General features: G+C 52.8%; 8 protein-coding genes across 8 annotated transcripts; 5 read left to right on the top strand and 3 right to left on the bottom strand.

Annotated features, from left to right (window-relative positions):
* Positions 1-1,844: 1,844 nt before the first annotated feature.
* Positions 1,845-2,749, bottom strand: EI97DRAFT_433560 (ribosomal protein L1; the record flags this gene model as incomplete). The annotated part of the gene is made up of 3 exons (XM_033798415.1): positions 1,845-2,336; positions 2,389-2,595; positions 2,652-2,749. Coding segments are annotated over 3 exons (655 nt in total), but the record flags the coding sequence as incomplete, so codon positions are not given.
* Positions 2,750-2,948: 199 nt separating this feature from the next.
* On the bottom strand, positions 2,949-4,870 carry EI97DRAFT_418950 (Rcd1-domain-containing protein). Its single transcript, XM_033796974.1, has 4 exons — positions 4,253-4,870; positions 4,051-4,206; positions 3,628-4,003; positions 2,949-3,575 (listed from the first exon to the last, which is right to left on the bottom strand). Exons 1-4 carry the CDS (start codon positions 4,644-4,646, stop codon positions 3,392-3,394), a joined length of 1,110 nt encoding a protein of 369 aa, XP_033653685.1. The 5' UTR covers positions 4,647-4,870; the 3' UTR covers positions 2,949-3,391.
* Positions 4,871-5,047: 177 nt separating this feature from the next.
* On the bottom strand, positions 5,048-8,901 carry EI97DRAFT_418948 (serine/threonine protein kinase-like protein Kin1). The gene is made up of 2 exons (XM_033796973.1): positions 7,371-8,901; positions 5,048-7,316 (listed from the first exon to the last, which is right to left on the bottom strand). The coding sequence occupies exons 1-2, from the start codon at positions 8,497-8,499 to the stop codon at positions 5,371-5,373; spliced, it is 3,075 nt and encodes a 1,024-aa protein (XP_033653684.1). The 5' UTR covers positions 8,500-8,901; the 3' UTR covers positions 5,048-5,370.
* Positions 8,902-9,276: 375 nt separating this feature from the next.
* Positions 9,277-11,895, top strand: EI97DRAFT_50563 (DUF1604-domain-containing protein). Its single transcript, XM_033802866.1, has 3 exons — positions 9,277-9,427; positions 9,520-9,899; positions 9,949-11,895. Exons 2-3 carry the CDS (start codon positions 9,685-9,687, stop codon positions 11,834-11,836), a joined length of 2,103 nt encoding a protein of 700 aa, XP_033653683.1. The 5' UTR covers positions 9,277-9,427; positions 9,520-9,684; the 3' UTR covers positions 11,837-11,895.
* Positions 11,896-12,912: 1,017 nt separating this feature from the next.
* EI97DRAFT_458633 (acid protease) lies at positions 12,913-14,481 on the top strand (the record flags this gene model as incomplete). Its single annotated transcript, XM_033800926.1, has 4 exons — positions 12,913-13,039; positions 13,092-13,562; positions 13,614-13,710; positions 13,770-14,481. The coding sequence occupies 4 exons, from the start codon at positions 12,913-12,915 to the stop codon at positions 14,479-14,481; spliced, it is 1,407 nt and encodes a 468-aa protein (XP_033653682.1).
* A 412-nt stretch (positions 14,482-14,893) lies between these two features.
* On the top strand, positions 14,894-15,983 carry EI97DRAFT_433555 (uncharacterized protein). Its single transcript, XM_033798414.1, has one exon. It carries the CDS (start codon positions 15,097-15,099, stop codon positions 15,748-15,750), a length of 654 nt encoding a protein of 217 aa, XP_033653681.1. The 5' UTR covers positions 14,894-15,096; the 3' UTR covers positions 15,751-15,983.
* Positions 15,984-17,379: 1,396 nt separating this feature from the next.
* Positions 17,380-18,035, top strand: EI97DRAFT_50489 (uncharacterized protein). Its single transcript, XM_033802856.1, has one exon. It carries the CDS (start codon positions 17,493-17,495, stop codon positions 17,844-17,846), a length of 354 nt encoding a protein of 117 aa, XP_033653680.1. The 5' UTR covers positions 17,380-17,492; the 3' UTR covers positions 17,847-18,035.
* Positions 18,036-18,730: 695 nt separating this feature from the next.
* Positions 18,731-19,831, top strand: EI97DRAFT_50460 (uncharacterized protein). The gene is made up of 2 exons (XM_033802838.1): positions 18,731-18,785; positions 18,841-19,831. Exon 2 carries the CDS (start codon positions 19,001-19,003, stop codon positions 19,805-19,807), a length of 807 nt encoding a protein of 268 aa, XP_033653679.1. The 5' UTR covers positions 18,731-18,785; positions 18,841-19,000; the 3' UTR covers positions 19,808-19,831.
* Positions 19,832-22,014: the final 2,183 nt, after the last annotated feature.

Genomic DNA, 22,014 nt, shown 5'->3' with positions numbered 1-22,014 from the left:
CTTTTTTACACACGGGACAATCACACATTTCAGTGGATGATGGCTATAACATCTGAATATTGACACTGGAAGTCGAGAATCTCTGAAGCAAAAAAGCACAGATTCTGGAAAGCTGATTGTAAGAGTGAAGACGGTGGACAGAGGGTGCAAACCGGCTTGACGGATTTTCTTCTACCATTGTGTGGGATACAGATGCCTTAAAAATCACTTCCGCGAGATCAGCCACTCCATATACCGACAAAAGGCCAGAGAGCAACACGTACCTACCCAACGGTCGGTCTAGAAACGAAGGCACGATAAGCGTATTGTTCGAGCAAACCGACATGCTGTTACTCCTTCCGCAGATATTCCCTGATGCCAAAAGCACACAAGTGCCTATCCTACATTGATGAATGCCTTCGTAAGCTTCAATAAGGATGAAACTAAACTGCTCTTCTCAAGTTTCGCGCAAAAAGTTCATCGATGCAAAGCCCTCATCTAAACCTTTGGCTCTCATCTTCTAGATCGGCGAGTGACCTAAGATTACCCTTTGCACTCATCTCCAAAGCGCAATTAGACTCATGGTCTCGAGGAACGTTCACCTCAAGCACCCTGGGCACACCTCCCTCTTCCCAAACTCACCTTCAATCCCACCTAAATGCTACCCTCTCGCCAGAACAAGCCCTCAAGACTTCAATCCCACAAACCCGCGCTACGCTCTACCTCCCTCTCTCTATGCTCGTATAACGTAGTCTTCCCCATAACATTCACACGCTCCCTGCACCCACGCAGACCTGGCGAAGAGTTGATGAGCCGCAGCCGCCCGCTCCCCAACACTACCTTCACCCGAGCGCTACCGACCTCAATAGATACCTATACCTTACACCAACACATTATCCACGCATGCTCCAGGAAGAAATTGAGAGCAGGGCAAACAAGCTTCTCTGACAGGTGGTCTCGAGTTACTTGGTGGGGTTAGCTACATAGCGACACCCCAAAAATTTCTCAGTCGCCTTTAGGAACAAGAAGCTCCGTCACAGAGGGATCACATTCATCCTTCCTTCTTGCACGACCATCCAGCTCGCGTCGTGGTCAACAGCACGCGTTGGCAGAGGAGACGGCGGAAGGCGAAGAAGCCGGGCGCAGAACCGGCATTACGGCATCAAGGTAATGATTTTCTGGCGGGTCGAAAGCAGAGAAGTGAGAGCGGAGAGGTATCCAGCACTCACGGGTTCCCATAGAAATCGTGCAGAGACTGTTCGGTCGCACCTCAACGTTGCAGCTCGTCGAGCGTCAAAACCAACTCCAAATCACCATCTCTCTTGAAGGACGACGCCCCGCTTTCGACCAGCGCGGCAATCCCATCACCCTCACCCTCGTCTCATCCCCATCACATCAGGAAAAAAGCACGGTTATGTCCCAGCAGTCCCACAACTCCTCTCCATCTTTTCACGGAGCCTAAATAGCAGTTGTTTAGGAAAGAACGTCTGGAATGTCACTCTACGGGGCCGGGAACGGAAGACTATCCATGGAGAAAACAAAGGATAACCCTCAGCAAGCCGCTTTCGCGGAGCCACGATAAAAGTAAAGGTTGTAGCCTTTACCTACTGATGTTGTAGATGAAAGGGAGCTGGCGAGGGAAAAACTTTGCTTTTGATCATCTTTGCTTGGCCCGTGCGCGTAGTCTTAGTCAGTAGCAGCTCATTTGTTGGCCAAGGACCACTGTGGGGCTGAATAGAGGACCAACAGCAACAAATCTTTCAAGGAGCAGTGGAGAACGACTCCAAAGAGGAGGCCTTGATATGAGCAGACAATCTTAAGCACGGTAGTCGATCACATCACAGAACTTAAGACACTGATTATGGGCTTCATGCATTTCATTACGATACTACACTAATGCCCACACTTGAGATACGCTTTAAACGTCATGAGAGCGAGAACCGAGACTCTCAGATCGATTTCGGCCGCTAAATACTCCTGATCCAGCTACGAACCGACCCAGCACACTTAGTAAAGGCGCTTGGGAGGGCTCATGGTAGCCTTGATGGTCAGGGACCCAACGTTCTGCCATCCCTTCTTGAGCAGGGAGACGAGGTAGTTGATGGCCAACATGATGTTGCCAATGAGCTCATCCTCGGTCATGCCAACGTTGCCGACAGCGACACCCATGCAGAGCACCTTCTTGAGCTGGAACTTGATGGTGGACTTGACCTCGGTCATCTTGTTGCCGAGATCTTCGGCGTGGGAGATGGGGGTAGGGAACTTGCCGGCCTTAGACAGACCGGGACCAAGGAGACGGGGAATCTGCTTGATGAGGGCGTCGGAGGCGAGGAAGGCGTCGTACTTGCGGGCGAGCTCTGCAACATTTTAAGTACGTAATTCCTTCTAGATGTGAGCAGCGCAACATACTCTTGATGAGCTTCTTGTTCTTGTTCAGCTTCTTCAAGTCGTCCGCAGACATGGCATCGGTGCCCAAGTGCTTAGCGCGATCAATATCGTGCTGGTCACCGAGGACGCAGAGCGACATGCGAGGGCGGGGAACGACGGGAAGCTTGACAGTTCCGGAGAAACGCTTGTCACGCTGGGGGTCGTAGTTCTTCAAGCCGATCTGGAGCTCTGGTACTCGGTCAGCACGACAGTCCTCATTTTGACTCGGACGGGGCGGAACCTACCGACGGTCTCGAGGAAGTTCCTCTTCTTGGTCTCATTGCTGTACTCAAGCAGTTCCTTGACGTTCTGGCGCACGCCGGCAACAGAGATCTTCGACATGATGAATGATGTCTCCCAAAGTGTTTCTTCTTTGGTGGCTCTGTGGCGTGGGTCGGTGGTTGAAGAAGAGAAAGTTGCGGGAGGCGTGAGGCTTCGATATTCGCTTGGGTGAAAGTGGGTTTGAGCCAAATAGGGTTAGTGTAAGAATCAAATGCCAAGACTTTATGAGCACTCAAGCAGTTGAAACGAAAATCAAAGGTCTCAAAATCACCAGGTCAAAAGTTCGGTAGCTCGCTAGAATACACGTCCGCTCCAACGAAACTATCATACACTCGCCTCCATAACCTCCAGGATAATCCCAGCCTGCACCGATGTTCCATGCAAAAAAGAAGATCTGAGAGAACCCCGCAAAACTCCAATTCCATAAATCAAGATTCGTATATCCTGGGGAGAGAATCAGGCCAGGTAGAGGGTATCTGCATCGCACCGTCCATGCACTTTTATATCCCTTGCTGACCAACGCCGAATCGCGCAAATCCCCCAGCGGAGAAGCGCAATCGATAAAGAGATGGGTATGCAAATGAATCATCTTGAAGAAAGGACCTTCCCAAATGTACACATGCTGAACCTAAGGATATGCTTAAAGGGTATAGAGGAGGCAAGTAGAAGTTGACGTATCAGGTTTGAGTGGGAACAGGTTCGCTCAGTGGAGCAGCTGCTGGTTGCCAGCCGGCTCTACGACATTGTCCGAGAGGTTGATAAGAAGCTGAGCGAGGCAGCGTTTAGTTGCGGCATCGTCGCGTAAAACAGAAGAGAAAGTTGCATCACGCAGAGGCTCTGGGAGGCATTGACGGAGGGCTTCGCGAGCGCGAGCATTGTCGCTAAGTCTGGTTGCGGTGTCAGCGTGCATGTATGCGCCACCAAGTTCTGCGGACTTACCGTAAGAAACACCTGACGACATGCTTGAGCAGGCGGACGGTCTGCTGTTCCACAAGCTGATTGACCATATTGCTGAGAACCGTGCCTACAGCATAGAAACGCTCGTATGTCTGGCAGATGTATGCAAGACCAATATCGTCCAGCAAGATCTTCTGTACAATGAAGATGGCGACGGTCTTGCTCAGTTCAGAACCAGTCTCCATTATGCGGAGGCAGAGCGGTATGATTTCGGTAGTCAGAAGGAAGTTGATCACCTCCGTCGAATCGTTCTTGACAAGCGCTCCGATAACTCCAAGGGATGTTAGGCGGAGATACTCAAATGGACGGGATTTCGATGTCGTGTTGAGAAAAGGATATAGGAATAGCGGAATGTGTGCTTGATCTGGTCAGCAATTGTCCAACAGGCCTTTGTTGCCTTCATACCGCTAAGAAAGAGACCGCGTGTCTCCGGGTGAGAGGCAACGCATTGCAGAAGGGCGAGGGCATTGCAAACTCTGTTCGATGCCGCGGCCGTCAATTGTGAAGGGTTGAGAAGAGGATACACTGAGATGATCTCCTGCAGCAGAGAAGCCATGACGCCTTATATCGGTAAGTTTGAATCGCACACTGCAGAGAGCAGACGTACCAAAAGAATGCCACAAGATCAAAGCCAGCTCTGGAACCTGCTCTCGCTTCTTGCTTAGTTCCAAGAGCGCAGTCTCCCGGGTCGCGGGATTCATCAGTTCGGCGATCCACTGGAGCACGCGCCTGTTGTCCTCAGTCATGCCTGCGTCCCCGCTCAGCTGGCCGATATCTGTAGCTGGACCACGCGGGATTGCGCCACCGCCAGGGAGAGTCGTTCCGTTCGTGCCTGGCATGCGATAATGCTGCTGAGCTGCCATAGAGGCCACTGCGGCCGCTTGAGCCTGCGCCTGCGCTTGCTGGTGCTGCGCGTGCTGCGCTACATGATGGCCCGGGTGTTTAGGATGGGTTTGCGACCACTCGAACGGGAATTGCTGCTGGTGTAGGAAATGCTGCATTTCGACTGCGTTGTGGGGTTGTGGAGAGAAGAGAGAGAGCGAGACTGGGAGACGAGCTCTGGATCGAAGCGGCGCTATGCAGCGCCGGAGCGGAAGGGGCGGTGAGTATGCGAGGACAAGGTGCGAATCGGGTGGTTAATAAGCTGTGGAGTACTGAGCGACTGCTCTTGCTGCCTTATGACTGTGGGATTGAGCTCCTGGAGGTGAGGGTAGGTGAGGGTAGGTGTGCGGTTGTCAACACCGAACGGCGAACCGACCCCACTGGTCCGTGCAGATATCTCTTGGCATTGCTGTGTCGATCTATGGAGGTACAAGTAGTGGTGTGGGCGCCAGCTTTATGCCATATGCTGCAGCTCCTACGGACAATTGACCAAGTTCAAGAGCTTCGTTTAGTCAGACTCCTCTCTTACTGCATTATACTTTGCCCGATCAGACTAACATCTACCAAATGAATCTTCTCATTGCCTCCATATCTAAAAGCCCTACTATGTCTAAGCTAAGCAAGGATCCATAAACGTAAAATAGCGAAATGCATGTGCGGCTGATAATATTACATCCTTCCCCAAGCAAGTTCATCATCATTGAAATCCTACAGCCTTCGTAAGAAAGCTCCCACATTAATAGATTATATGAGAAATTCATAATGCCATGCCGATTCACGCCAAAACATACTTCGCAAGAATACTTTCAACTCTCAGGCTGCCCCCTTCCACGGACGCTTCCCTCACAGTCGCAGCTCAGCAAGAATGGTCTGTGCCATGTTCTTATACTGCCATGTGTTTCCATCGACCTTCTTGAACTGGATTCCGTGCAGCTGCAGGAGGGGTACTTTGACGATGAGTATCTCAAAAACAAGAATCATGCTATTGCCCAGGTCGCTCTGGACCTGTGTCGTTGTCTCGCCCGGTGGGACTGGCCTAGGGGCTCGGTGAGGCCGGTCCTCCTTGTCGTCGCTCTCATCAGAAGCGTCGCTGTTAGACGAGCTGCCGTCGGGAGCCGAGGGCCGATGTCTTGAAGATTTGGGCGTCTGGGGCGCACGGTGTTGCTCCCTAAACTCGTCCCGATCCCGCTCTCCAGACTTGAAGCCGCCAAAGCTGATCCTGCGCCTGTGACCAGCTGAGGGATTCGCTGCCGTGGGAGAATCAACAACGGTGTTGAGGTCTATGCTGGGAACGTGCCGGCATTTGAAGCCACCTTTGATCTCCGTGTATGTGACCCCGAGTTGACGAAGGACGCGAATGATGTCCGCCTGGATATACGACAGGGGTTTGTTGCTAGTAGTGGAAACGCTGAACAAGCCTTTGAGAAACACGGGCTTGACTGCGTCCGGGCTGCGGATGGCTTCACCCTGCGACTCTGCGACCTCGGCGTCCGTCTCCTCAGGCACATTAGACTGTCTCGCTTGCTCTCGCCGCGCTCTCCTGGCCTGGATGCTCTCCCTACGCGCATGGCCAAGGGACTTGGTGCGAGAGGCTGGCACGCGCCGCTGATCGGCTTGGAAGTCCTCCGAAGCAGCATCTGGCTTCACTCGCTGATCACTAAGGTCAGAGCGGTCTGAGCCACTGGTAGCCGGCGGATTTCCAGGATCTTCCGAAGACCTCCCGCGACGGCTCAGGCGTCTCCGAAGGTCACCGGAGTTGACACTTGTAGACCGCCCAAGGCCCTTCAATTTCCGTGCGGTAGGATTGCCTGTAGCTGGAGGAGACAAAAAGTCTTGCTGATTAGCTTGCTCTGGCTGTGGAGTGGGCGGTTCCTCTCTACCACGAGCTCGACGGATGCTGAAGCTTTTTCGTGGCACGCTCGAGGATTCTGGTGGGCCAGATACAGCGACCGCAGGTGTTGGGAGATGTTCCCGATCGAGGTTTCTGTGCTTCCTGGTGCTAAAGCGCCGTAACAATCCTGCAGCTGCGCTTTCTTTCCTCACCGTAGGTTGCTCTATGGGAGGTGTAATGATAGCCGGCGAGACATTCCCAGTTGGCGGTTTGAGGCTCAGTTTCTGCAAGCTCTCTGTGACCTCCTCTTCACCATGAGTCCTAGCTCTGGGACGCGATCTTCCTCCTGTAGGCTTCTCGCCAGCCATCTCATATGTAGCGGGGTTAGTGTAGGCAGCCTCGGGAGCGGGTAGATCCGGCATTTTGAGGGGAGTCTCTGCCGGACTTTGGGGCATGGCCAGAGCTCCGGGATTTGCTTCAAGTCGCTCACGGTCCCGCTTCTCACGTACGAGATAATAGACGGATATGAGGGGACTGAAAGCGTTGACAGGGTCGAGGCCGCGCTGGACATCCTCGGAGGAAGTGGTGGTCAATTGCTCTCTGCTTGAGATTGAGTTTCGTCTCTTGTAGAAGTCAAACATTCCTCTCTTCTTCTCGTGCTCTGGCGTCTGCACTGCAGCTCTACGTGCCGCTATTCGCACTGCGCGCTGATATTCTTCTGACTGGATGATATTCGTGAGTTGGGTGGTGATGTACTCTGGAGTCCCAAAATCGAATCCGGTCATTCTATCAATGATCTCCTTGTCTAGCGGAAGTTGGAGCGGCTCTCGGTGCGGTAGGTAATTCTCCGGAGGGCTGTTAAACCCCTTGGTCAACCAGGGGTGGTTCATAATCTCGCCGAGGGTTAAGCGCTGCGAAGGATCGGTTTGGAGCATCCTGTGGATGAGATTGCGGCATTCTACAAAGAGTCAGGAGCAGGAACAGGAATTATGCAGTAAAGATTGGAACATACCAGCCGATAACCACGGGGGATAATCGACATGGCCTTTCTTGATTTTAGCATGCAATTGCGGCATACTCTGATCATCAAAAGGGACCTTCCCGCAGACCAAAACATAAAGAACAATGCCAAAGCTCCAAACGTCCACTTCAGGGCCTGTATATTGCTTTGCCTGCAGCAATTCGGGGGCGGCAAAGTACAGACTTCCGCAGAAGGTCTTCAGCAGGCTGCGGGGCGAGAAGAGGTTACTCAAGCCGAAGTCGATGATCTTGATATCGCCGGTCTTGCTGATCAGGATATTCTCAATCTTCAAATCTCGGTGAACGATACTATTTCTGTGGCAGTAATCGAGGGCGCTCGCGATCTGGCGTGCGAACTTGCGAGCCTGTTTCTCCTTCAAGCGGCCGTGGGAGATGATGTAGTCGAGCATTTGGCCGCCGTTGACGTACTCGAAGAACATGTACCAATGGTACTGAGTGCGGACGACATCGCGCATGCCGCAAATGTAGGGATGGTTCAGGAGGGTGACAATGGCGGCCTCTCTCGCCGTCCGGACCTCTTTCGAGTGGTCGGCTCTCTCGCGGTCTGCCTGGCTATGGTGCTGGTCGGTGGATTGCCTAGGGACAATCTTGACAGCGACCTGCTCTCCCGTCTCCTGATTCTTGGCCAGTTTGACCTTGCCCATGCTCCCCGCGCCAATTGTCTTCCCCAGGGACCATGTCCCCGTGTTGGGGGCGGTTATGGTGGTCCGCCGCCGTGTGGGAGGGGCTGCTGCATTCGACGAGCGGGTCGTGTCAGCGGTTACGCCGTTGATGGGCATATTGGAAGCTGTCGACGCGTCAGACGCATAGCGGTGATGGCCGCGGCGTGAGGAGGTGGTTTCGGTGCGGGACAGAGGCGCGGAGCGGTCCCTGTCGGTGCTGGGGCGGGAGGTGGAGGAGCTCGCGAGATTGGTCTGCTCGTAATCACGACGAGCTACGGTTGCGAGATGGGGAGCCTGGGGTGCAGGCGGGCGGGCGTGGCCCTGGGCGAGGGAGGGGGATGGACGAGCGTTGGTGGACAATGAACGATGAGGGCGGTCTGAGGGACCTGAGGACGCGGGCACAGTCTGGTGCTGCCGGTGGGACGTCGCAGCTGACATGGCGAGGCTGCGCAAGGAGCGCGTGCGGGCCTGGTCTCTGTGGAATGCGATGCTCGACTCTGTGCACCCCCAGGATGCGGGAGATGCGTCTGGTAGAGGGTGGACAGCAGACGGGCAGCCGCCGCGCGACGATAATCGAGGGTGCAGCAGAGCGATGGATTGGGCTGCGAATGGAGGTGGTGGGAAACCCAACGTGGAGACGAGGTCGCTTTCAGGGGGGAGGTGGGTGGTTGGAGGTGTGATGATGGGGGTCGGCGGGAACTTGGCGGCGATCGATGTTCTGTTACGTTGGCAGAGCAGCAGAACAGCAGAACAGCAGAGAAGCTATGATTATAATTATTTAACTGCGAGGAGGCCCAGTCAGGCACCGTAGCGCCTCGACTCGGGCTGCACAGCAACACGATATCGATGCAGGACGTTGGCCCGCAGCCCAGAAGGTTGACCAGCAGCGGGCACAGCATACCCAGTATACAGGTATACTTGTCCTACTGTGTACACATCACGAACAGCAGCCAGTAACTCTTACCAACAGCATCCGCACACGCGAGCGGAATACGGATACGCTGAATGTGTAGCTGTGGCCTTTGTTCAAGGAATTTAAATAAAACCCCCTTCGAGTACCCCTTGGGCAGTCCTCGCCTCGACTCTGTTCCTGGGCACTGCGACGTCATGGCGTAGCGTGTCCCCACCAGCAAAGTCGGTTGCCCTGACAGCATCCTGTCGTTGAGGGACGTACCATATCACAGCACTGTGCATAGATCCTGGCTCGCTGATACTCTCTAATCTTATCATAGATTCCTGAGAAGAAATCCCCTAATAAGGCCGAGGAAACAAACTGCTGATGGCCAACTGTGCCATAGTACAGTCCGGGTTGTGTAGAAACTTCGGTGACGGTGAAGGTGCACCGCTTGTTAATCCAGAGCTATAGGTCAGTAACTCAAACTACAACCAAGCCTATCTGCAACAATCTCACCTGCTGCTGCACTGTCTGGTATTCAGTTCGATGTTGATGGAGTGCAGGATATCTGGCTTAGTCAGCTGAACAAAGTGGCCTGTGCTCTCTCGAGCTCACTTCACAATTCCGCAACTCAAAACACGCCGGTCGGTTGTCAAACCTCCGAGCTTCCTCATGACTGAGGGGCGCAACTCTATATTTCCTTTCCTCAAGGACCTCACGAAGGCAACATGGCCTACAAACGCCCTCGCCCACCCTCACCTGGCGCAGCTCAGAAGCGGGCCCGTGGAGGTGCCGCTGCCTCGATGATCAAGTTGGGCACCGAGCTCCCCCCAGACGAGGATGGTGACAGTGGTGCCTTCGTGCCCGTGTGGAAACAGACTGTGACAGACGATCGAGGGCGTAGGAGACTGCATGGAGCCTTTACCGGTGGCTTCAGTGCAGGGTAAGTTCACCTATCCACCGCGCGTGCAACGGCCATTCTCCTTGACTACGATTAGGTACTTCAACACCGTGGGCTCCAAGGAAGGATGGACACCCAAGACTTTTGTCTCCTCTCGATCCGACCGGAAAAAGGATCAAGGTGCCCTCGCACAGCGACCCGAAGACTTCATGGATGAAGAGGACCTGGCCGAGGCCGCTGAATCCCGCCGACTGGAGACTGCTCAGGACTTTGCGACCGTCGGAGGCTCTGGGGTTGGCACTGCTAAAGACGACTTCTTCGGACTGTTCATGACCCAAGAAGAGACAATGGGTGTGAAAATCCTTCAGAAGATGGGCTGGCGTCGAGACCAAGGCATCGGTCGTAGGGTGCGTCGGCTCGCTCAATTGCATGATACCGACGCCGGAGCGGAGGCTACGACTGCGTCTGCGCAGCATATGTTTGCCCCGGAAGATGTTCCGCAAATGCCACTGGTCCCCCAGGATCATCGAAACGGACTGGGGTATCAGGCAGAAGCCCGTCTGGCAAAGAATGAAGAGGAGGAGGAAGAAATCAGGACTGGACCTACATTGCATTTCTTGGAACCTACTCCCAAACCGCAGACTCAACGAAAGCTGCCTATAAAGAAGACATCATTTGGCGTAGGTGTGCTGAATGACACTGGGTCCGATGAAGAAGACCCTTACGAGCTCGGTCCGAAGATCACATTCAATAAGACTATAGGCAAGGAAAAGAAAGCGAAGAAACCCAGCAAATTTGCCAAGACAGGAACTGGTGACAAGGTGGTCTATGTACCTAAGAAGGCGGGATCCAGGATTTCTTCCGACATAGTACTCAGATCGCGCGATGGCCACCCGCCTCTTCGTGGTTTTGTTCTGGCGACTGATATACTCCACTCAACAAAGCGCAGGTTTCCACCGCCACAGATACCGCCGGGTTGGAAATCTGCAAAAGGCAATGGTGCAGGAACACCCGCACACGAATTCCAGTCTGTGGCAGATGCTGCTAAGACCTCCACTCTTGATGCAAAAACTCGTGCAGCGTTGTTAGGTGAAACACCGTTACCTACAAAGTCGGTGTTCGATTACATCTCGAAGGAAAATCGCGATCGCATTGCCGCTCTCACGGGCAAACAAGACTTGCCAGAAGGACGTGGGGAGGGTGCTCCTGCTGGCAGTAAGGAAGAGGGGCAAAGATCATTATGGACATTTGTACCCAAGCTTGACAAGGACATAGCTGCTGCTGCCTTGGCTAAAGGCGCGACCGGATGGATGCCATACTCCGAAGACCCAAAGAAACGGGCACGATACGTTGCTTTCCTAGAATTGCGCTCGGGTCTGAGGCAAGAGCTCCCCGAACGCGTTCCCACCATGTCTGTCTCAGATTGGGTAAAAGAGTTGGAGGAATTCGCGCATGCTGCGCAAGTATTCAAGCCTACCTCTGGCATTATGGCGTCGAGATTTACATCCGCGAGCAGTTCCAGTAGTGCCGCCTCAGGAAATGGTACCGCAGGGGACAGCCTTCTTCGTACGCCTACCACAAAACCGGAGGACCCTGCTGAGCAGGCTGCTAAGCTGGGAATGTACGGGCCCATGACAAGAAGTCAATTTCCCTTTCATCCAACACGCCTTCTATGTAAGCGCTTCAATGTTGCGCCGCCCGCGCATGTTCCTTTTGCACCGGAATCTGGAGTAGGCGACGCAAGCGTGAGGGCAAGGGAGGCCGTGTCAAAGCCTGCCATGGACGAGCTTATGCATGAATATCTCACCCGTGGTCCCATGGTTCAACGTCCTGCGTGGATGACTCAACAGTCGGAACAGCCTGTGCCCGTTTCTACATCGCAGCATGCACCCGTGGACGTGGAAAACAACGAAGCGCTTTCCAAGGAGAGGGCACCGGAAGAAGTCTTCAAGTCCATCTTTGGTGATGACGATGACTAACGTGAGGCACGGTAGGCTTTGCTTGTAGACTACGCTATGCAAGTTTCCTTCCAGCCAGAGGTACCTGTAGGTGGCGGTCTAAGGTAAGTGTGCTTTCTCTGCGGAGAGATGGCCGCGTCACCCTGGTCTTCTGAGTTGTAGCTCATGAGGTAGTTCAATGACATTGGATATACTTTGATGTTCGAAGCTCTTAAATTTCATATCTATTCCGCTAACTACATTGCATTTCTGAATACACCTATCGGAAAGGGCCAATCGTGGTTTACCTGATCTTCTATGACATTTCCTGACAAATTGTATTCTCGTGATGGGCATAACCCAGGCCACTGCTTTCCTGCGAAGTCCTTTGTTCAGTTGAGGTTTTGGCTACAGCCCTAGCAACTGGCTTGATTCGACATTGGCGTACGCTCAAGTTCTACTGGTATAGTACCTGCCACTTTCAAAAGGGTGTCTGAAGGTCGTGGATCGCGACTAGTACGATTCTCCCTCAAGGAATCTGGAAGATGTCACAACATTCTTACGTTCGCATATGAGAAGTGTAGCTCACCTTCCTTTTTCTCACTTGTGAGGTATATTCGCTGGACGCCCGACTGGGAGCGCCTTCTCTATTCGTAGCAACATGGAGTGACGCCCTTTCCAATTCCACCGTCCTTGCATTTTACCCAGCTCTAGAGCTTCCGATGCTCATCATTTTCAAGCCTTCCACATATCTTCCACTCGCTACTGATGTCAAGCACTCATTTTTCATTCGTCTACCTGTCCATTTATCCATCCATTCTGGTGCCACTCCAGTGAGGCAAATTAGCGGTTCTCGGCTCGTCGAGTGGCACTATCACCACCTGTGATCAGTGAATGTAAGTCGCAATTCGTCGATTCACTTCGGTATTTATTTCTCTGATGCCAAACAGTGTCGTACCTGGCATGCACACGGATGATTAGGCAGCGACTCTTCCTGGATTGAGACTGTGCTTTGGCGCTGTGCATTTCTTCATCGCATTTTCCCTCGTTTCGACTTCCTTTGCGATTCCAACCCAGTGCACGTCGACAAGTGCCCATACAAGATAACCGGCTCCATCATGATTAGATCGACAACGGCTGTCTTCGTGTTAGCCTACGCTGTTCTAAGCGGAGCTGCCTCAGCAGACAAGACGGTTTCACTCCCACTTTGGAGTGTGCTTGAAGGCAAGGGGTGCGCTACCAACAGTAAGTGGTTCACGATGTCACTGGATCCCAACACTCAATTCACCCCCTGCAGTCAGCATTGGAAGCAACAACGAAGGCGCCACAGTCCTGGTATACACGAATGCAGAGCATCTCTGGATCAATCCCAGCTGCGCGACAAAGAAGGAAGGAGCTAGCGAGAAATGCGAGAGCAGGTCGAGCTATAGCCCCAAAGATTCGCAGACGGCCAAAGAGAGTGGAAACCCGGGTGACTGGATCACGTACAGTATGTACTATGACGCGTCGAATGGGATTGGTACCGGAAATGTCGATGGGATCCTCGGGACGTCATATCAAGATACTGTTACTGTCGGAGGGAAGACGGTGGAGGGCTTGAGGTTCGGTGTCGCTGAGACTCCCCGGAATCTGCTTTATGGAGAACTGAGCATCACGGCTTCCCAGACAAAAGAATCAAGTGGCGGAGCTCTCATCGATGCCCTTGTGAATCAAGGACAGATCAATAGCAGAGTGTTTAGTCTGCAGGTTCCGGTGGAGGACAGGCAAGGTAGTACACTTCCCGTAACAGCGACAATGCAAGAATTAATACTCAAAGCAGGCTCATTGATCTTCGGAGGCTTCGACAAAAAGAAATACAAATGCCAACTTTCAAACGTACCTTTGATTATAGGCTCAACTCCCAGTGAGAGCCCACAGTCAGGATGGCAAGTTACCTCCTCGTCTTCCTGCGGTTCCTCATCCTAACCAATCACAGGTACCGCACCTTTCTGCACGGCATCGCCCAAACCCTTCCCAACAAGACCAAGCCATCTTACACGACTCTGCTCCCGACCACTGGTCTCGAAATCTCCCTCTCCTCCGAGCTTCTTTACAACGTTCTCCCGGACCCCCTCTTCCTAGCCATAGGCAACGACTTCCCTCAGGCGACCCTCATAGACAACCATCCTTCGAAGCCAGATCAGCGCCTCTTTAACGTGCCGTGTAAAGACATCCCCGAGGGATCCATTGACTTCAGATTCGCCGGTCCCACCGTTACCGACAACGACAAAGCTGAGGAGGATGGCGATGACCACAAGAACGGCAACAACAATGAGGCCAACTGGATATCCATCCCCTACAAAGACTTCATCATCACCGACGACAAGGGCACCTGCTGGCTCAGAATGGTGACGAGGAAGGATCAGGGGCCTGCACTCAGCCAATCATTTTTTAGAAGCGCGTACACGGTTTTCGATATTGACAACGGGCAGGTATGGATGGGGCAGGCCGATGACTGTGGAAGTGAAGTTGTGGAGGTTGGGAAGGGGGAAAGTGCTGTTGGAGTGGCTGAGGGGTGTAACTGCGACAAGAGGGACGGAAGGCAGAAGCCGAAGGTGGGGAGTGCGGTAAGGGTGGGTAAAAGGAAAATGGATCTGTGGTTGATTGTGCTGCTGGTTTGGCTGTTGACGGTTATGGATTATTCATAGGATATCGGTTCTTATCGCATGTCATGACATGATAATAAACGGTCCTGTGTATTTTGGTATGATAGCATAAACAGACTGTGAGGTTATCCCTGATCACCGCGTGTTTCCGTGCTCAACACATCTGATAGCGGCGATCTTCGTCAATGTAACCAAGCTCATGGGCAGCTACCATATGAAGGGCACCTATATATCATTAAGACTATAGGGACGGAGTTCAGATGGACTGATGGGGGCTTCAAAGGTGGAAGTTAAGCGAGGCACCCCGGGAGATTTGTCCACGAAGTTATCCTTCATCCTCCAATCAATGGTCGAGGCAACAGCCCCTTTTTCTGCCGAGGTTTCCAGTAGTTTTCCTACTTCTCACTAGTGCAACGGCGCTGCTGACATGTATAAAGCTAAGAAGACCTCGCGCTTTCTTTTTACGCGTTCTTGACCGACCTCTGGATCCACAAGATTTTTCATTCCTTTCGGTGCTCAGCATTCGGTGCTCAGCATTCCACTCGTTTTATCGCAGTCGCTCTTAACAAACCCGGCGCATCTTAACAATCGCATACCGCTTTCCCTCACTTATACAACCCCGACGCCGAACAAATTAACCAAATCGCCCAACCAACAATGGCCACCGCCCTCCTCACCCTCTCGACCCTCGTCACCCTCTCCCTCGCGCAAACCACTGTCTTCCCCATCCGCTACCCAGACGGCAACCCCCAGCAACCGGGCGGCTTCCCCGAAATCTCCGTCATCACCGCCAACAAGGACAGCACCGTCATCGACATGCACTGCCCGCAAGCCACGCCCGACTGCGGCTTCTTCCCCCACCAGACCCTCACCTACGGCGCCTCGACCTGGAAACTCGACATGTCGGTCGACGGCGACGGCGCCTTTACCATGACGCAGGATTGCAGTTTCCCGGCCAACGGCGGCGACGGAAGTGGCGAGGTTGTGTGCAGGGAGAGTGCGAGTGGCAGCGAGGCGAATTTCCCCGGAAGTAGTACCACGACGTATAGTGAGGGGGCGATGTGGGTCATGGCTACGGCGGGCGTCGAGTATCTTACGAATAGTGGTGGTGCGGATGGCACGCCTACTACTGCTACTGGGAGCACGAGCGAGAAGACGCCGCCTTCGACGGCTAGACAGACGTCTTCCGGGTCTGGCACGCCGAGTGCGACTGCAACAGCGGGGGGCTCGAAGCAGACTGGTGCGGCGTCGACGGTGGGAGGTGGGTTGTTTGGTGTGGGCGTTGGGTTGCTTGCGGGACTGGTTTTGTAGATACCCGGGAACTCGGTTACTAATTCTCCAGTAATGGCACGGTTTCATAGCGTTGATGTCCAATGGGTGCCTGGTCTGAGGATGCTGGGAAACTTGTCGTGTAGAGTATCCGAGCGGCGTGGCAGTTCCACGACGTCTCATCCTCCTTTGAAGAATTTGCAAAACCTCCCTCCATGTTCCCCGTTCCTGGTCATGTCCTGCATCGTAGTCAGTACAGATACCAAATACCTCACTTCGATGTGAATGAGATATAGCCCAAGGCGACATTAAACCGAGCATGCAACCTAATTTCTCATTAGCCGTAGCACCCGCTCATTCCACTCTGGATACTTATCAAAAAAGCATATGGCCGTCCATAGGACGGCCTTTCTCCCTTCCCCTGAACCACAGACTCCCCCCTCCACGCCCTCTACCTTTCCATCCTGCGCTCCTCTCCCCAGCACCCACAACTCCCCACCTCAAGCCTCGAACGCTAGCCTCGCAAGGAGCCACAACCACACCCTACAGCAAAGACACTCCCACGATCACAGCCAATCCCACACATGAAACAAGGAGCTACGCGATACCCCACTCAGCCATCTCGACAGACAGGCCGAAACCTTGACGCTCACTCGAGAGAGGTCCTGTTTCGAAGACGAGGGATCCGCGCAAGTCGCTCTATGCCGGTGGGGGTGATGTTTGTTGAGAGGACGCTGTGTCTGGGGGATTGCTATTGGTTCCTGGGGTAGCGTTCCGCTTTTGATTCCTCCTTTCGGAGAGAATTGGCTGTGTTCGTAGAGAGAGGTGGGAAAGCCAGATTGAGTAAGGAAAAATGGTAGGAGGTGGCGGCGCTTCAGGACAAGCCGTCGTCTGGCGTCTCTTCCTCCATAAGTGCTCTTTCTCATCCGCATCAGCACCATCGCTTCCAAGGCCAGGACTTCCCCATCACCAACACAATCCTAGCCACAACCCCAGAACGCACAGCACAACTCCTCACACTCTCGCTCCACCGTGTTTCTTCATGAGAAGCTCCGCTCCGTATGTAAGTGCACGACTTTCAGAGACTAGTCTTTGTTTCCTCTCCATCCCTTTTTGGTATGTAGACGGAGGGCAGTTTTGTGACATGCGGACAAACGACATCCTCAAAAACCGCACGGGCTCCTCATAACAAGAGGAGGATTCGCAATAACATGAGAGCTATTCGAATCAAGAAGAAAAGGGCGCTCGTCAATACAGCTGCACGCTCTACGTACAGGTTGACGACTAACGCGACTGGTCGGACAATACGCATGGTAACTGTGTCGGTGGATTCGAAATCCTTGACGCAGGCTTCGCGATTGTTTTGGGTTGTGTGGGCTGGGGTTGGAGACGAGGTTAGGACAACGAAAACGTCGGTCCTTGTAGGGGTTATCGGGCATGACTGCCATGATTAGATGCACGGGGATCTTCGTCGTTATAACAGTCGCGGATGGGCCCCAACTTGATTGCTGCAAGGGTGATAACGCTGTGTACCAAATGCGACAGTGTAGACTCTCCATGGTGATACCGGCAGAACACTTTCAAGATTTCGGACCGGAGCATGGCGGTTCCGTCATGAGAAAGACTAAAACAGAGCCGGCGACCAAGAGACCTCGCTGGGCACCTCAGGAGAGGCGCCTTTTCTGACGAGTGGATCTCTCGGAACACAGGTTGATTATGTCCGTTTGTAAGACTTCGACCGACCAAAGGTCGGTCAGAACCGCGCTCTTCCTCTGCCTTGTTCAATGTCAAACTGCCAGCGCCATGGAGAGCCCAGTAACCACTTCGTTGCCGCGATCCGGCGTAACAGCTCCCCTTGCAGCTTGCAGGAAGGCGTGCCAACCACGGGGCAAACGGAATGGCAGATCCCCAAAGACGGTCCTCCTGAACGAGGTGTCCGGCATCTCCCACCTATTCTCTCCCCAGCAAAAACCACACAACGAACAATCGACAAGAAGCTGTCCATCGTGACCAGAGTCTGTTGTCCAGATGAGGGGCCCGACGTGGTTCCGCGCATGCGAACTTTAACGCCCCGATGGGCACATGGAACCCCTCAATTAGAGACTCCTTCCTCTCCTCCGCCACGACAGCAGAAGTGAGTTAGGAAGCCTCCCAGACCACGAATCTCCCTTTCGTAAGCACCCTTCTCGCAAGCGTCCGCCTCCATCCCGCAAGGGACCGAGGTTTCCGACAAGCGGACTGGTGGAAGTAGTCGAGAGCTCGGCGACATGACCGCGATGCTTTGCTTCCTCAGCATAATAGTACGACTACCATGCGGGAAATACCCGAGAAATGATTAGGGTTAAGATCCAAGCATGTCCTCCTCACGCGACCGGGTCCCGTCCTTTGACAGGCGGAGCAACATAGGCGCTAGACATGCAAACATCCCATGTGAGACCATGCTGTGAGGCTCGGGTGTATGTCTTTGGCCACGGTTGCGGGACGCGTGAGGCGCCGTGAGGCATTCCGAACTCCTTTTCAGGGGAGATGGAAGACAGTACCTGGTAGCTGTGGGGAAAGTGACGTGCTTTTTCTGATGCTTGGGGCGATCAAGCGAGAGGAGTGACGGTGGAGGGAGGGAAGGTTCTGTGCTGTGGTCCTGGTGTTGGTGACATGGTTAGAGGGTGCGGATGGGTCTGGTCGAGGCCTTGAATCCGGTTCGATGTGAAGGAGGCCGCGCTCTTGGGTGAAAAGAGACAGACGTTGTGATGTTGGGTTGCTGGAAGTGGTTTGCATGGAGGAAGCGTCATGGAGGTGGATCTGGTGCTGTTGGGTGGCTGGGGGACGCGATGGAAACGCGCTAAGTCTTTCAGGTCTAGCGTCATCGCGCGTTCACGTTCCTTCAGGGCTATCAAACCCACTTGTGAGAAAAGGGACCCGTTCCGAACTATACGCAAAGCGTGATAGAAAATGCGTATCCTCAGGAACACCAAATGCAAGCGCATTGCAACAACGAAAATACCCTCGCAACGTGCTAAGAGATCAAAGAGTTCTGACGAAATGGATAGCAGCCTTAGTATATATATAAGATGCATCAGGTATTACGGCTTTCAGCTTATGACTTCGAGCAACTTTAAGCTTACAATCTTTAAGCTTGAACCTTCGAGGTTAGCGCCAACCTTAATTTCACATCACCTCTCTCGTACTCACACAACACTTTATACTCCTACATTGCAACGTCAATCTCTCTTCAACTGAAGTCCGTACGACAACATTTACAGCAATTATAGCGACAACAACCGTGAGTCGCACAATGGCAGAGCAGCGACAACCACAACAACTTATCGATCTCACCAGTCTGTCAAGCCAGTTCCGCAGCGCCGTCCAAGGCCTCAGTCACGAATGGGGCTTCGTCGTCGTGCGCACCGCTTATACCGCCGACAATGACGAGGCAAAGTGGGCGGCCGTCTTATCGAAACTGCGTGCCTATGCTGCTCCCGACTCCTCTCCCGCCGAAATGGACCCCGATAGCTTTGCGCTGCCCGTCATAGCCGACGGCATCCTCCTGCGCGGCGCCGACTTCGCCTCAGTTCGCAAGGCCTTCAACGGATGGGTTGACGATTTCACAAACCGCGAGAGGTCTTCGCGTGCACGTGACGACGACAAGGAGAAGGACGATGAGGAGTGGCCGTCGGACGTCCGCCGCGACTGTTGCATAATCATCGACGAGCCTGCGCTGGCTTCACTGCTCAAGGCGCCAGACTTTGTTCCTGGCAAGATTCCGGAGCTCGATCAGGAGCCGTGGGTCGTCGTCCTCGACGCTGCGGACCCGAAGAACGCACCTTACCGTGGCGGAGGGCCGTACTTGGGCTTCACGAGAGCGCATGCGCGTGTCTTGAGCCAGCTGTATGATGACCTCGGCTCGCGGTCTTTGGCGAGCCTGACTCCTGTGAGAGAGTACGATGGCCAGATCCCGCTTTATGACGGTTCTTCCCGGGGAAAGCTTGTCGACCCGGAGGGTGGGGTGCATGGTCGATACAAGTTTCCCCGGGGCACGCCTAGAGGAGCAGAAGGCGCGCGGGCTATGTTGGAAGAGATTGAGCGGGCTGTGGGCAGTTGACGAACGTTGATCCTTCGGGTGTGTTGAGCATACCGAAGCCCCAGGATTCAATCCTGACTTCGCTGTCGCCGGCCAGAAGATGATTCTGTGCAGCTTCTTCGTATACGGCCGTCCTTGTGTTGAAGAACCGACGATTTGAAGAAAGAGTGAAGTGGAATCTTCTTTGAAAAGCGTGGTTGCAATGCCGGTACATGTGTTGGCGATGATGGCATCGACGAGGACGAGTGACCCGACGCCTTGGCCCAGACTTCCGGCGCCACCAGCCTGCGTCATAACAATCGTCAATACGAGAAGGACTTTGAGAGATTGAACGACCTGCTACTTACGCCTCCCAAAACTACAATGTCTCTGCCACAGGACTCGATGACGAAGCCTTGCTTCGTCCAAGCCCAGTCCCAGTGTACTTGAACAGCCGTCCTGCAGTTGATAAAGCCTGAATGACTCGTCGTGAACTGCTGGTTTCCAAAGTAGGCACTAATTCATTGCGTTAGTGAAGTTGGTTGCAATATCCAAGCCATTCTTCATGTAGATGCCCTATGAAGATAGTAGGACCTGATCCGATGTACACGTTGGAAGCGATGACCCTGAGGCTAACAAACTACACGCGGCCAGGATAGTTGGAACATCAATAGGCTGGAATTAGACACCCATCACACTTCCACTCATAACGAAATAGACTTTGGAGCCGTATATCACCGAGGAGTTGGGTATTGTAGTACTAAATAGTTGAGCTGCTAACGAGGTATGTCCCTCCAGGGAAGAAGACGACGGTCGGGTGGATACTGCTCGAACTACAGTTGGCGCCACACCTATTACGTCCGCGATGGGCGCGTTTAGTAGCAGCTAATTATAATATGCGTAAGTAGTGAGCAAAAATGTATGATGAAAGGAGTAGCGTGGATAGTTCGTTAGATAGTGTCTGCAAGGGATCTAAATAACAAGAAGCAACAATACAGGTCTGACTAGGCTATAGTAGGGCGAGAGATACACGTAGTAGCAAGGGGTAGAGAGGAGAAAGAGTAATTAGAAGTAGATAGCTTGTCTGCAAGGTGTAAAGAGAAAAGCACGGATCTCCGAACTCCGAACGGGCCAGCCTTGGCCTACCGTGACTAATCACTCAACGCCCAGGCCCACTCAACGCCCAAAAATCAAAAAAGCTACCACCACTACCAAAATTCATATCTCAGCCAATTTTGACAATATGGAGGCTGCGCTTGCTGCAATCAAAAGCTTATCATCAGACGAAAAGCCTAATTATAGCAGAATTGCTAGATTATATGGCATTGATCGGTCAACTTTATCAAGGCGTACGCAGGGTCGCCAGTGCTCATGCCTAGAGAGTGTAGAGGAGAAGAAATTTCTTAACACTACACAAGAAAAAGAGCTTACAAACTACATATATAAGCTCTGCAAGAGAGGACTGCCTCCTACAAGGCAAATGATTCGAAATTTTGTGACAGAGATCACTGGAAAAGAGCTAGGAAGAAACTGGGTTTCTCACTATATTGCCCAGCATGACATTGAGCTTGTATCACGATGGACTACTGGTATTGATGTCTGTCACCACCACGCTGATTCTGCTACCAAATACGCCTTATACTTCAAGCTTTTAGGTGAGAAAATAACCCAGTACAATATCAACAGTCGGTATATGTACAATATGGATGAGAAAGGGTTCCTTATTGGAGTACTCACCAAGATGAAATGAGTGTTTTCATGGCAGCTGTATGAGCAGAGCCCTCATAAGCAAATGTTTCAGGATGGTAATAGAGAGTGGATAATGACAGTTGTATGTATTTGCATCTATAGCACTATGCTGATGCCAGTCCTGATTTATCAGGCTACTATAGGTAATATTCAAGACTCATGGCTTCAAGATTTTGACCCAAAATGGCATAAGGCCTTTTTCACGAGCTCACCAAGTAGGTGGATCAATAATGAGATTGGTTTGGTGTGGCTTAAACAAGTATTTGATCGCGAGACCAAGGAGAAAGCTCATAGGGTCTACCGACTACTCATTCTTGATGGCCATGGCTCTCACATCACCATGGAATTTATCACGTATTGTGATAATAACAAAATACTCTTTACAACCTTTCCACCACATGCTACCCATACTCTACAACCACTCGATGTGGCGATGTTCAAGCCTCTTAGTACTGTATATAGTTGTCAGATTTGATGGTATCTGAAGATGTCACGGTGAC

This window comes from Westerdykella ornata (genome assembly GCF_010094085.1).
Source record: "Westerdykella ornata strain CBS 379.55 unplaced genomic scaffold EI97scaffold_11, whole genome shotgun sequence".
NCBI classification, from domain to species: domain Eukaryota; kingdom Fungi; phylum Ascomycota; class Dothideomycetes; order Pleosporales; family Sporormiaceae; genus Westerdykella; species Westerdykella ornata.
The sequence above is the reverse complement of the archived record's forward strand: the minus strand, read 5'-3'. Positions and strand labels throughout refer to the sequence as shown.

What these genes read in the sequence shown, in the direction of transcription:
- EI97DRAFT_418950 (XM_033796974.1), bottom strand. Translation starts at nt 4,646, where the DNA reads ATGCAGCATTTCCTACACCAGCAGCAATTCCCGTTCGAGTGGTCGCAA. An exon ending in GATCTTGTGGCATTCTTTTG is followed by an intron (nt 4,207 to 4,252) that starts GTACGTCTGCTC and finishes TACCGATATAAG; the next exon opens with GCGTCATGGCTTCTCTGCTG. An exon ending in GTCGTCAGGTGTTTCTTACG is followed by an intron (nt 3,576 to 3,627) that starts GTAAGTCCGCAG and finishes CACCGCAACCAG; the next exon opens with ACTTAGCGACAATGCTCGCG.
- EI97DRAFT_418948 (XM_033796973.1), bottom strand. Translation starts at nt 8,499, where the DNA reads ATGTCAGCTGCGACGTCCCACCGGCAGCACCAGACTGTGCCCGCGTCC. An exon ending in TCCCCCGTGGTTATCGGCTG is followed by an intron (nt 7,317 to 7,370) that starts GTATGTTCCAAT and finishes GACTCTTTGTAG; the next exon opens with AATGCCGCAATCTCATCCAC.
- EI97DRAFT_50563 (XM_033802866.1), top strand. Translation starts at nt 9,685, where the DNA reads ATGGCCTACAAACGCCCTCGCCCACCCTCACCTGGCGCAGCTCAGAAG. An exon ending in ACCGGTGGCTTCAGTGCAGG is followed by an intron (nt 9,900 to 9,948) that starts GTAAGTTCACCT and finishes CTCCTTGACTAC; the next exon opens with GATTAGGTACTTCAACACCG.
- EI97DRAFT_433555 (XM_033798414.1), top strand. Translation starts at nt 15,097, where the DNA reads ATGGCCACCGCCCTCCTCACCCTCTCGACCCTCGTCACCCTCTCCCTC.
- EI97DRAFT_50489 (XM_033802856.1), top strand. Translation starts at nt 17,493, where the DNA reads ATGTCAAACTGCCAGCGCCATGGAGAGCCCAGTAACCACTTCGTTGCC.
- EI97DRAFT_50460 (XM_033802838.1), top strand. Translation starts at nt 19,001, where the DNA reads ATGGCAGAGCAGCGACAACCACAACAACTTATCGATCTCACCAGTCTG.